This window comes from Maniola jurtina, chromosome 26, assembly GCF_905333055.1.
Source record: "Maniola jurtina chromosome 26, ilManJurt1.1, whole genome shotgun sequence".
NCBI lineage: Eukaryota > Metazoa > Arthropoda > Insecta > Lepidoptera > Nymphalidae > Maniola > Maniola jurtina.
The window spans coordinates 5,052,985-5,066,845 of NC_060054.1; the positions used below are offsets into that span (position 1 = coordinate 5,052,985).

Genomic DNA, 13,861 nt, shown 5'->3' on the forward strand with positions numbered 1-13,861 from the left:
AAGTTTATGAGATGAATTCCCGTTGTTTCTCTGAAAACGTGTTTTAACTTTTTTTTTAAAGAATATTAGCCATGCTAATCATGGCTAAAACTCCCCTTCCCCTCCAATTAAGAGTAAAGCTTGTGCAAGAAGTGGGTATGACAATAGTGCAACGGGTGGGGTTTGAACCGCCGACCTTTCGGAATTCAGTCCGCTCCTCAACCGTTGCGCTATCGAGGCTATTGTAGTATAATGTGATATTTAATTGCTCAAAACGGACATAACTACGATTAATCAAATCATGCCTGCGTGGAATAGTGCCAAGAATACTGACTGCATTTCCGCGCTGGACAGCCAAGCTGATCCTTTTCGCAAGACACCTACTTAGGGACTTCCTAACGGAGTACCATGCTTCATGATTAGTAATTTGTGTTTTGTGTTTTCTTTGATTTTTATACTATTTATTTTTATTTATTTTTTTATGTGTTCATTTGTGACTGTTTAGTAAAGTAGGTAGGTTTAAATAAATATTTACTCGTAGTACAGTTTATTATAAGTGTAGATTAAGGTGTATGGATAACTTAGTTATGTACTTAAAATAAGAAGGCCACCTGCCAACAAACTGGCCCACCAGTTTGGTGAGCTAAGATCCATGTTAATTTTTTTTTTAATAATAATATATTTTATTTATTTAAGGACAAATTTTTACAAAATTTACAAAGTAGAGGTGTATTCATAAACTTGATAAGTTTTTCCGCACACCTGTTATAGGTATCGTCGATTTTTTGATTAAATAAATTTAAAAAAAAACGAGTCAGCCCTTCTGTCATGATGCTATTTATTCATCGCGGTGAAATGTTACTTAATCTTCTATACATATAATAAAATTGTAGAAAAGTGGTGTCTGTACAATGGAAATATATAAAAAAAAAGTAGCAGGGGTTGTTATTATATCGATGCCGAACCCGAAATTGTAATTAATTTTTTTTTTGTCTGTTTGTCTGTTTGTCTGTGTGTTTGTGCACGCTAATCTCAGAAACGGCTTATTCGATTTAGATACGGTTTTCACTAATATATTGTAGTAAGCTTCACTTAGGATTTACTGTTTATTTCATGTCAATCGGTTCATAAATAAAAAAGTTATGTCAATTTAAAGAATCACGGCGCCTCGCGCCTGAGCGTCCGTGGCTATATAAAGCGCGAAAAGTCACTATTCCACGCGAACGAAGTCGCGGGCACAGCTAGTTAAAACTAAATGGACATCACTTGTAAAGTAGGTACCTACCTACAACACAGTCATCATTTCATGTCACGCCAAATTATATCGACCACCTTGCATGCAGGAGACCCGACTCCTGGGTTCAATTCATACAGCACTTTTAACAGGGCTCTCTCCGTCACTTACTCCATACAATCGTAGTTCCAATTCTAATATTAGATAATCTAATATTTACAATATCACAATTTGTTTGTTCTATACTCGCCGAAAACTTCTTTTGATAAGTACAATAACAGGGCTCTCTCCGTCACTTACTCCATACAATCGTAGTTCCAATTTCATTTGAATATGAACAACCAAAGTCCATGAAATTTTGCAGACATATTCTAGAAACTAATATCTGTGTCTGTGGTGTTTTAGATTTTATAAAAATATGTAGTTTAAAAATTACAGGGGCTCAAAGATTTGTATGTATTTTGGCATTAGTTTGTTTAGATTAAAACTTTCGGATAACCTCTACGCATTGAACCTGTGTTTCTACGTAGGTTTTTGGGAGGACATTCCAATAATTCGATAAAATTATTTAAATAATACCCGCTTTTCTGAGTGACGCCAATAAGAAATAGCTTGTCTGATTCGTATCCCGGAGACGGACAATACTACTTTCATCCCTGAAAAATCAGAGATCCCACGGGATTTCGAAAAACCTTCCACGCGGAAAAAAACGCGCACATCATCTAGCACCTACGGTACCTATTAGAAAATACCAGGTATTTTGAATCTACAAAACCCAACCTAGGTACAAAGTGATAGAGGGAGTCTCTCCGTCACTCGCTCTATACAAACGTAGTTCCAATTTCATTTGAATATTAAGCAACTAAAGTCCATGAAATTTTGCAGACATATTCCAGAATCTATGCCTGTGGTTTTCCAGATTTCTGTTAAAATTTTCGGTTTCAAAGTTACGCGGTCTTAAAAATTCACATACCACGTACCTACAAATCTTTGAGCCCCTGTAATTTTAAAACTACATATTTTTAGAAAAATCTAAAACACCACAGGCACAGATATTAGTTTCTTAGAATAAGTATATCTGCGGGACTCTGGTTGCTTAATATTCAAATTAAATTGAAACTACGATTGTATGTAGTGAGTGACGGAGAGAGCCCTGTTAATAGAAAAAGTAATAGATACGGTCACAGTTCAAAGTATTTATAGCAATAAAAACATCAGTAGGTATTACATATCAAAATAAGTAGTAACCACACCTGGGTACCAGATGTTTGACACGAGACACCTTTTGTGGTTTATTATTTGTATTTCTGATGATTCGGACTTCTATAATGAGATTGGATGATTCAACGCATGAGATAAGACGATTTTGCATCAAAATAAGGGTCTGGGTATACAAAACGCGTGGCGTATTAAACATTAAAATAAGTAGTCACCACACCTAGGTACCTAGGTACCTTATGTTTGACAGGGACATTTTGCGATTTATTATTTGTTTCGTGATGATTCGGACTTCTATAATAAAATTTGATGATTTAAGGCATGAGATAAGACCATATTGCATCGAATTAAGGGTCTGGGTATACAAAACGCGTGGCGGTTGCGTGGTGCGGTCTTAACGCCAGTCTAATAGCTAGTAAAAAGTATACTCTTAACCATAATACATAGCAAATACATAAGACGATTTCGCATTGAATTAAGGGTCTGGGTATACAAAGCGCGAGGCGGTTGAGTGGTGCGGTCTTAACGCCAGTCTAATAGCTAGTAAAAAGTATACTCTTAAACATAATACATAGCAAACACATGAAATACTTACGACGATTTCGCATCGAATTAAGGGTCTGGGTATACTAAACGCGAGGCGGTTGCGTGGTGCGGTCTTAACGCCAGTCTAATAGCTAGTAAAAGTATACTCTTAACTATAATACATAGCAAATACATGAAATACGACGAATTCGCATCGAAATAAGGGTCTGGATATACAAAACGCGTGGCAGTGTGGTGCGACGTCAATGAGTGCGATCATTACCAACCGATGTCCACTGCTGGACATATTAGGTCTCTTGTACGGCTTCTTGTTTGATGTCGTTCGTCCTGTAGATGTTTGTCTGTCTTAACTGTAACATAGTCGCAAATGAAACATCCCACAAGTAATAATAAACCTCATTACATAGGAAATAGAGCTCATTATAAGTTGTCAAGTCTCATACGTGTTAACAGACTGTTAAAGCATGTCCTTCCCCAGCTTCCGTGTGTCAGCATAAAGAAAAGTATAGAGATGACATTGGTTTATTTTTTATTTTTAGCTAAACTAATTGTTATAAATTATTGTTGTAATTTTTTTCAATGTTGCCCACGACCACGTAGATTTAAGTGTTTTAAAACCCCCTGGGAGCTCTTTATTTTCAGGGACTTTTTAAGTTATAGAGTAAAATCGGGTAGAAAGATCCCGTATCCCGAAGAATCTCTATTTTTTTTTTTAGGGATAAAACAACCCAATGTGTTGACCCGGAGTATCAGCTATCATTGTACCTCATTTAAAATCCGTTCCGTAGTTTTCACGTGATGCGTGTACAGACAAATAGACAGACAGACAGACAGAAATTCCAAAAAAAATAATTTTTAGGATCTAGAATCTATATCGATAATGTTTTCTCCGATTAAAATTTTCAAAATATATCAAACTAGAGGATGCCCGCGACTTCGTCCGCGTGGATTTAGGTTTTTAAAGTTCCCGCGGGAACTGTTTGATAAAAAGTTGCCAATGTCAATTACAGGGACGCAAGCTACCTCGGTACCAAATATCATACAAATCGGTTAAACGGATGGGTCTTTAGGAATCCTGCAGGAACTGTTTGATTTTCCAGGATAAAAAGTAGCACATGTCCGTCCCCGGGATATACCTAAGCTAACTCTGTCCCTTTCGTCAGAATCGGTTAAACTGTTGGGCCGTGAAAAGGTAGCAGACAGACAGACACACACTTTCACATCTATAATATTAGCAAAATGCATTTATCATCATTTCATTTCCGCATGCATCAGCAAAGCGTGCCGTTTAGCTGACTGACAATAAGAATGTAAAGTTAGCATATTTTTGTCTTACGCGACTACTCAGAGCAAATACTTATATCAAGTTACTACTACGAATTACTTACTACTAAGTTTAGCGTAACGCGTAGATAATACTTTGTCTATAATTAATTCGTTTTTAGGGTTCCATACATCACAAGGAAAACCCCCGGCCAAGTGCGAGTCATACTCGCGCACTTTATGAACACATTTTGTTTTTTTTGTGATGTAACCACAAATTCATGGTTTTCGGATTTTTTCCTTTACTTTTGCCCTGCCTTTCATGATTTACAGTCAACGGGAAGTACCCTATAGGTTTTCTTGACAGACACGACAGACGGACAGACAGACAACCAACAACTTATAAAAGTCTCTGATACCACGTCGGAGTTAGCAGCCGCCTCTTGTATTATTGACAAGAGTTTAGAAAAAAACCAAGTGATCCTATAAGGGTTGCATTTTTCCTTTTTTGAGGTAGGGACCCCTAAAAACAAATAGAGTATACCAGTATACCTAACAAAATTAATTTAAGGAGTTTCCATACCACCTATATTCTCTCCTGTCCACCCTTATACGAAGGAAGGACAAAAAAAACTTTAAAAAACCAAGCCCTAATGGCGCGGTGGCGTCCCGAATAATTGCCACTTGTTTGCACTTTACGCGCGAAAATTTGAGCAAAAAATGCAAAAGAAGCAAATACAAGGTACAACCAGAACGCAGCAAAAACGAAGACATGTGATGGTACTGATGATTACTGCTAAGATACCATACCCCACTTGGTTGTTTTTTTAAAAAAAAAAAGAATATTAGCCATGTTAAATGACTAATATCAGGGGGCACGGCAGTGCCCCCGCCAAGACGAGCCAAACGGCGGCCGGGGCGCTACGTACCTTTTTCTCGAAGTGTTTCGCCGTATTCCCCTTTCCTCTCCAACTAAGCGTCAGGCTTGTGCTAGGAGTAGGTACGACAATAGTGCAACGGGCGGGGCTTGAACCGTCGACCTTTCGGTTTTCAGTCCACTCCTTTACCGGTTGAGCTATTGAGGCTCTATAGTATAGTTATATCTTACTTAAAAAATTTAAATACATTTAATTTTTTTTTTAAATGATGTTACCACAAATTCGCGGTTTTCAGATTTATTCCTATACTTGTGCTATAAGACCTACCTATCTGCCATATTTCATGATTCTAGGTCAACGGGAAGTACCCTATAGGTTTTCTTGACAGACACGACAGACGGACAGATGGACAGACGAATAGACGGACAGACAGACATACAGACAGACCGACGACAAAGTGATTCTATAAGGATTCCGTTTTTCCTTTTGAAGTACGGAACCCTAAAAATTAAAAAAAAATCTGTATTTTCAAAAGTTCACAATATATCTAGGTATACTAATAAATAAAATTGGAGTGTCTGTCTGTAATTTCGAAATAACTACCGCATATTAAGGTCATATGGTTATTTGAACGATACTATAACTGAATCACACGTTTTTAAAATTTTTGTCTGTCTGTCTGTCTGTCTGTCTGTCTGTCTGTTTGAAAAGGCTAATCTTGGGAACACCTGAACCGATTTTGACGGGATTTTCAGAGACAAGTAGAGAATTGACCAGGGACTAGGGAGTAACATAGGCTACTTTTTTAACCGACTTTCAAAAAGGGAGTTGTGTTTTTCTACCTATGTACACCGAAATCTCCGAGATTTCTGAACCGTCATTTCTTTTTTAATCGATAGAGAAACTTTGTGACATTATTTAAAAAAAAAATTGGAGTCCAACTCCTCAATGAACCGCTGAACCGGTTTTCTTGGATTATAGCTAAGAACACTCTCGATCAAGCCACCTTTCAAGCAAAAAAAACTAAATTAAAATCGGTTCATTAGTTTAGGAGCTACGATGCCACAGACAGATGCACAGATACACAGATATACACGTCAAACTTATAACACCCCTCTTTTTGGGTCGGGGGTTAAAAAGCACTTGCACCATAAAAAATCATTTTTGCTCAAAACTGCAATCTTTTCCGAAGGGGTGTAAAACAATATGGCGACGTAATTGGCGGAAGCGATCAGATTTTTTCTGTCAACAGTTTTTTCGGATGAAAGAACAGAAGTGGCGCGGAGTGGTGAGGGGTGACATGCGATACATATAATACACCAATTAAGCTTAAAAAGCTTTTTACTAGATTTGTATAGGGTTGAGAAACATGCGCCTAGCCCCCTAATAGGGTATTTTACTCCAATTTTTTTATTACTTTATTATAAAGTAGAGAAAGTAGAATAACAAGTGTAAATTAAAAATTTATAACACCCCCAACACCCCCGACAACTAACTAGAAAAGAGCTGATAACTTTCAAACGGCTGAACCAGGCTGAACTGATTTTCTAGGATTATAGCTATCCAAAGTATCTAAGTTTTCCAAAACATCATTTTCAAATAAATAATTATGTATCTAGGCAACGTCCATCTCGACAGCTCGACATTTGTCAATTGACATAATATTATGAACCTAACGATTAGTTAACCTTCTTTTCTACAAGAAAACTAGAAAAGAGCTGATAACTTTTAAATGGCTGAATCAATTTTTTTGGATTATAGCTAAGAACACTCTCGATCAAGCCACCTTTCAAACAAAAAAAACTAAATTAAAATCGGTTCATTCGTTTAGGAGCTACGATGCCACAGACAGATGCACAGATACACAGATATACACGTCAAACTTATAACACCCCTCTTTTTGGGTCGGGGGTTAAAAAGCACTTGCACCATAAAAAATCATTTTTGCTCAAAACTGCAATCTTTTCCGAAGGGGTGTAAAACAATATGGCGACGTAATTGGCGGAAGCGATCAGATTTTTTCTGTCAACAGTTTTTTCGGATGAAAGAACAGAAGTGGCGCGGAGTGGTGAGGGGTGACATGCGATACATATAATACACCAATTAAGCTTAAAAAGCTTTTTACTAGATTTGTATAGGGTTGAGAAACATGCGCCTAGCCCCCTAATAGGGTATTTTACTCCAATTTTTTTATTACTTTATTATAAAGTAGAGAAAGTAGAATAACAAGTGTAAATTAAAAATTTATAACACCCCCAACACCCCCGACAACTAACTAGAAAAGAGCTGATAACTTTCAAACGGCTGAACCAGGCTGAACTGATTTTCTAGGATTATAGCTATCCAAAGTATCTAAGTTTTCCAAAACATCATTTTCAAATAAATAATTATGTATCTAGGCAACGTCCATCTCGACAGCTCGACATTTGTCAATTGACATAATATTATGAACCTAACGATTAGTTAACCTTCTTTTCTACAAGAAAACTAGAAAAGAGCTGATAACTTTTAAATGGCTGAATCAATTTTTTTGGATTATAGCTAAGAACACTCTCGATCAAGCCACCTTTCAAACAAAAAAAACTAAATTAAAATCGGTTCATTCGTTTAGGCGCTACGATGCCACAGAAAGATACACAGATACACAGATACACAGACACACAGATACACACGTCAAACTTATAACACCCCTCTTTTTGGGTCGGGGGTTAAAAATAATGACGTAAACTGAAAAAACTAATTAAATCGATCAAATATCGAGTATTCAAAGTAACTGTACCCACAATAATATTAGTTACTAGCTGATGCCCGCAGCTTCACCCGCGTGGATTGGTCAGATCCTCTGCAGCATCAGGATTGAAGAGTTGGACTCCAAATTTTTTATGAAACAATGTCGCAAAGTTCCTCTATCGATTAAAAATGAAATGACGCAAATCAGTTCAGAAATCTCGGAGATTTCGGTGTACATAGGTAGAAAAACACAACTCCCTTTTTGAAAGTCGGTTAAAAAAGTAGCCTATGTTGCTCCCTGGTCAATTCTCTACTTGTCTGTGAAAATCCCGTCAAAATCGGTTCAGCCGTTCCCAAGATTAGCCTTTTCAAACAGACAGACAGACAAAAATTTTAAAAACGTGTGATTCAGTTATAGTATCGTTCAAATAACCATATGACCTTAATATGCGGTAGTTATTTCGAAATTACAGACAGACACTCCAATTTTATTTATTAGTATAGATAAGTTTTGTCAGTAACGGTATAGCGATAATATCGGTAACGATATTTTTGTAACGTTACAGGGTGGCGTCGCTGACTGGCTACGAGCCGCAGGATCTAATCGAGAAGACGCTATACCACTACATACATGGAACAGATGTGTTACACATGCGGTATTCACATTGTACATGTAAGTACCTATTGACGTGACAACGTCTTATAATTCGATAGAGCCGGCTGCACGCACGAAAAAACATGACTCATGCGGCGTCACCTCGCTCTGAGGCGTTCCATGTAAGGCTTGAAGTGCAAGCGAGAGCGCGGAACGAGCGACAAAGAAGCACAATCGGCCTTTGTTGTCACGTTCAACTATCGTCAGTAAACCGACTTTACAGACAACCAATATTTTATGAATAACACATGTAAGGTTATTAATAATAAAAAAATTAATGAAGATAGTTTAATAAAATCTATATTTGGCTGATTCGATGTCATACGATCTGTTGCTAGGAGGCTTGCATAAATACGGGTGTATTGAAGGTTTTTAGTTCAGCCTCCCTCTGAGTTTCGGAAAGATTATTGCATATATATATTCCGTTTCTAGATCGTGAACTGGATAACACGATGTCTTGCTGTCTGCCGGATATCAATCACGCTATCGGATATCTAGTTAAATTATTTATTTTCCCATTAGTTTTTAAAGATTAAAACTCTCGAATAACCCTTCAGGCATTCCAATATTCCGTTAAAATTATTAATACCTGCTTTTCTGAGTGACACTTATAGTACTATATATGGTATGCATGGAGTAAGTAAAGTAAAATATTCTTTATTGTACACCAACAAGACAGTAATATTATATAAATAACATTATAGATTTATGTACAAAAGGCGGCCTTATCGCTAAAATAGCGATCTCTTCCAGGCAACCTTAGGGTGAGGAGATAATAAAAATTAAAGCAAGTGGAAGGGATGTACTAATAAAATAAAATAAATAAACATAATGTATATATAAAATTTAAAATAAATAATTAAGTATATAATAATAATAATATTACAGTAAATAAGAACGGAATAAGGATAGGAATAGACGACAGATACGAGGAATAAAAAGTAGAAATAAATAAATAAACACATCAGATTGAGGATAAATAGAATAGTTTCAGTTTCGTTTTGAAAATAGACAGAGATTTAGACTGTTTGATATCCAAGGGGAGAGAGTTCCAGAGCAGTATAGCGGTAACAGTAAAAGATTTAGAAGAAAGAAGATGGAGATAAATGAAACGACGCGTGTGCAGCTGGAGTGCACGGGCGTGGCGGAACAACAGCAGCTTGAGATCCTTAACCTCACTCCAGGAAGCCCTCGGCAACCAGTTACCACCGCTTATCTGTCTTTTTATTTTATTTTTACAAAAGAATATTAGCCATTTTAATAATAACTAATACTCCCCTTCCCCCTCCAATTAAGCGTAAAGCTTATGCCAGGAGTGGGTACGACAATAGTGGTGGGGTCTGAACCGCCGACCTTTCGGAATTCAGTCCGCTCCTCAACCATTGAGCTATCGGGGCTCTGATTACTACGACTACTCTCTATCTGTTACTAATATTCTGTTTACAGTATTAACAAAGGGGCAAGTGACGTCACGGTACTACCGCTTCCTGACCAAGTCGGGCGGGTGGGTGTGGATGCAGAGCTACGCCACCATCGTGCACAACTCGCGCTCCTCGCGACCGCACTGCATCGTCTCCGTCAACTACGTGCTCAGGTAAGGATGATTTTATCTTCGAAAAGTTAGAGGTGCGTGCCTGGAATCAAACTCACTACCCCCGGACTAGGAGACCTACCTCTTAACCACTACACTATCACCGCTTTATTTGTACGATCTAAATAGCAACAAAGAATAAAAACCGACATCATATTCTTTATTTCATAATATTCTTTTCTTCACAGCGACATCGAAGAAAAACACCTAATCCTGAACATCGAGCAAGGACCACCGAAGCTGAACCACGTGGACATCCCCGCAGCGAGCCACGTCCCCTCCACCGAATCCCCCCAAATCGTCCCCAGACACGACAAAATAAGTCACATCAACGAAAATGACTTCAGCGCAGACTCGAGTGGAGGATACAACTACCCCGAATACACCCTACCAGTTATCCCCCCATACGATAATCACGAAGATTACCATCAAAACGGGTCATACCAAGACCTATTTTACGAAAACTACACCGAACCTGAAGTCATACCAAACAACTACGCCTACCCACAAAATCAACGACCATTTTCCGCGAGCTCATCATCATGTAGTTCAATAGAAAGCTCCGAAGTAAACCAATACAACTACACCAATTTAATCACCTTTTATGGTCACAATCAACCCCAAAACGGTCGGCCTGTGGAGAATTTTGGGGGTAGTTTTGGAAAAATTACCCCCAACCCTCAAGTGCAGGAAGGGGGTTACACTAGCGTGATAGTTGATAATACGCAACAGTTTCACCACCATGGTGGCGGGGTTAACGAATATGTACATTGATAAAGTTATGTCGATAAATATTTCTATAAGGAACTTGATTCGCTATGATCCGCCAAAGCAGACACACATCTGTATGGTACAGAGACTTGATTGTAGAAGAGAGCCACCTGGTTTTGCTTATTCTGAGGTACAACGTGCAGCATACAATATGCACATCCACTCCTGCTACTACTAAAGAAGCAGGAAAAGTAAGCAATACACAACACACCACCAACACGCGAACTCGTGTGGTTTTAAAATATAATGAATATTCCTTCATCATCATCATCATCAACTGATGCCCACTGCTGGAAATAGATCTCTTGTTGGAATTTCCACGTACCTACCACGGTCTTGCTTCCCTTCGACTTGTTTGTCCACCTATTGAAAGGTCTTCCAACGTTGCGCTTTCCAGTATGAGGTCACCATTCCAGCACCTTGGGACCCCCACGGTTTTTCGAACTATCTGCCCTGCCCATTGCCCCTTCAGCTTCACATCCACTGTACTATGTTGGTGACTCTGGTTCTCCTACAGATTTCCTGATTTTTTATTTGATCACGTAGAGCAACTCCAAGCATAGCTCTCTGCATCGCACGCTGAGAGTAAAATTTCCTTAGAAGTACCTTCTTAAATGTCGCATTCGGATTTTATCAACCGTGACCATTAGGTACTAGCCCGCTAATTCTTTTGAAGACAATCGTGGCCCGTCAACTGCAGTGAAATCATCTGTGACTTTTACGAGGTGATTCGCATTTTGTTAACTCAGTGAACAACAACTAAATGATAGCTATCAAGTTCGTTTGAAATTGGTTCGTTCTACATTACTGCTTCGAGGAGAAATAATAAAATAATTCTTCGTAGAAAACCTTCAATGGATTATAAATAAATGTCAAATGAGTTTGGTGGCTCATTGAGTTAGCGAATCACCCCTCTGAAACACTTTGCAAGATTTGTTTGATTGGTATTCTCACTTAATGATGAATTTTGATAGTCAGAAAAATCCGCGAACTTAGAATAGAATAGTATAAGATGAAAGACTTTTATTAACCTTTTCTATGAATATATTTTTTTAAATACAAGAGATTTTTCGAAAGACGGGCTGCCGAAATTTATATTAAGCTGATTATTTTTGTTGGCAAAAATTCAAACTCGAATCATTATTTTCAATGTATGCGCAACGTAATTTGCGTAACGTTACGTTATTTGTAATACCGTTACGAACATCACTAAAATAAAGTCTCGAAATGTAAATAATGTAAATATTAATTTATAAATCAATTACGTGTAAGTTTTATTATTAATATATGTATCCAATTAGTTGTTATTAATGGATTTCATTTTATCTTTGATTACTAACTGATAACCAAAATATACCTACTAGAACAAGGTAGGTACCTAGCTACAACATTTTATATATAATTTATTTTCTAAGTTTAGTTGATGATTTATAAAAAAAAAAACGTGCGGCTGGCCTATAGAATTAGGAAGTATTAGCAGTACTTTGTAATTAGTATAGTACGCGACAGGTGGAGAATACCATACCACGATTGCCATCTAGACCTGTCGCGAACTATAGGTTAGCGATCTTTTGACATGACAGTGGACACATAGTCTGAGATCCATACAGCTCACTTGACTTTGCTAGAACGAGACAGCGTTATACCGCTGGCAATTGGCATACATTTGTCTCGTTTCTAGAAAGAGACAGCGTTATACCGTTTGCATAAATCTGTCTCGTTTCTAGAACGAGACAGCGTTATACCGCTGGCATAAATCTGTCTCGTTTCTAGAACGAGATAGCGTTATACCGCTGGTATAAATCTGTCTCGTTTCTAGAACGAGATAGCGTTATACCGCTGGTATAAATCTGTCTCGTTTCTAGAACGAGATAGCGTTATACCGCTGGTAAAAATCTGTCTCGTTTCTAGAACGAGATAGCGTTATACCGCTGGTATAAATCTGTCTCGTTTCTAGAACGAGATAGCGTTATACCGCTGGCATAAATCTGTCTCCTTTCTAGAACGAGACAGAGTTATACCACTGGCATAAATCTGTCTCGTTTCAACTGAAACTTAAGTCTAAGCAAAGTCAAAGTGTGCTAGCACCACCATTTTTTCAACCATAGAGTTAACAAATATGCTGAGTCCTCAAAATTCATACATTTTACCTAGATTTTTAATAAGTACATACCTAAGTATAAAATTATATGTATAGGAATTATACTTATAAAATATTAAATACTGTATCTAAGCCAAAATATCAAGTTAGTGACAATAATAGAGTGTTATGTAAAAATGATTTTGTATTAATGTGAATGAATGAATTAACGAATGAATATTGAATATACTTTTATTGTATGCATAAGGCTGAAACATAGATGTATTTTAGTAGGCATACTAGCTTTCTTTCGCAACTTCATCCGAGTTTATTTAGATTTTTTAAAAATTCCATTAGAATTTTCGAAAATCCATTCTAATGTGCGGCTACATTAAGGTTAAGAGGGGTCTCTCCGCCACTCGCTCCATACAAACGTAGTTCGTCTCTCATTGAAATACTAACCAATCATACTCAATGGAGTTTTGTAGAAATGTTCCGGGAACTAATATCTATGCCTGTGGTTTTCCAGATTTCCGTTAGAATATTCGGTTTTAAAGTTACGCGGTCTTAAAAATTCACATACAAATCTTTGAGCCCCTGTAATTTTAAAACTACATATTTTTAGAAAAATTTAAAACACCACAGGCACAGATATTAGTTTCTAGAATATGTCTGCAAAATTTCATGGACTTTGGTTGCTTAATATTCAAATGAAATTGGAACTACGTTTGTATGGAGCGAGTGACGGAGAGACTCCTCTTAACGGGAAACGCCGTTAAATATCGCGTTGTTGGCTGTTAATGTGGCCGGGACATAAGAATAGAATAGAATAGATTTTTATTCAAATAAACTTTTACAAGTGCTTTTGAATAGTCAAATAATTTACCACTGGTTCGGAATGCCGTTCCTACCGAGA

The 13,861-nt window shown here is 37.4% G+C and overlaps 1 protein-coding gene across 4 annotated transcripts in view; it reads left to right on the top strand.

The window, feature by feature from the left end:
• Positions 1-12,325, top strand: part of LOC123878876 (single-minded homolog 1) — a 64,240-nt gene extending 51,915 nt beyond the window's left edge. For all 4 annotated transcript variants that reach the window (XM_045926250.1, XM_045926249.1, XM_045926247.1 and 1 more), the window contains 3 exons: positions 8,415-8,521; positions 9,950-10,097; positions 10,283-12,325. In XM_045926250.1, the coding sequence (XP_045782206.1) occupies positions 8,415-8,521; positions 9,950-10,097; positions 10,283-10,868 (841 nt within the window). In that variant the 3' untranslated portion in view covers positions 10,869-12,325. The remainder of the gene's footprint in view (positions 1-8,414; positions 8,522-9,949; positions 10,098-10,282) is intronic.
• The last annotated feature ends 1,536 nt before the right edge of the window (positions 12,326-13,861 follow it).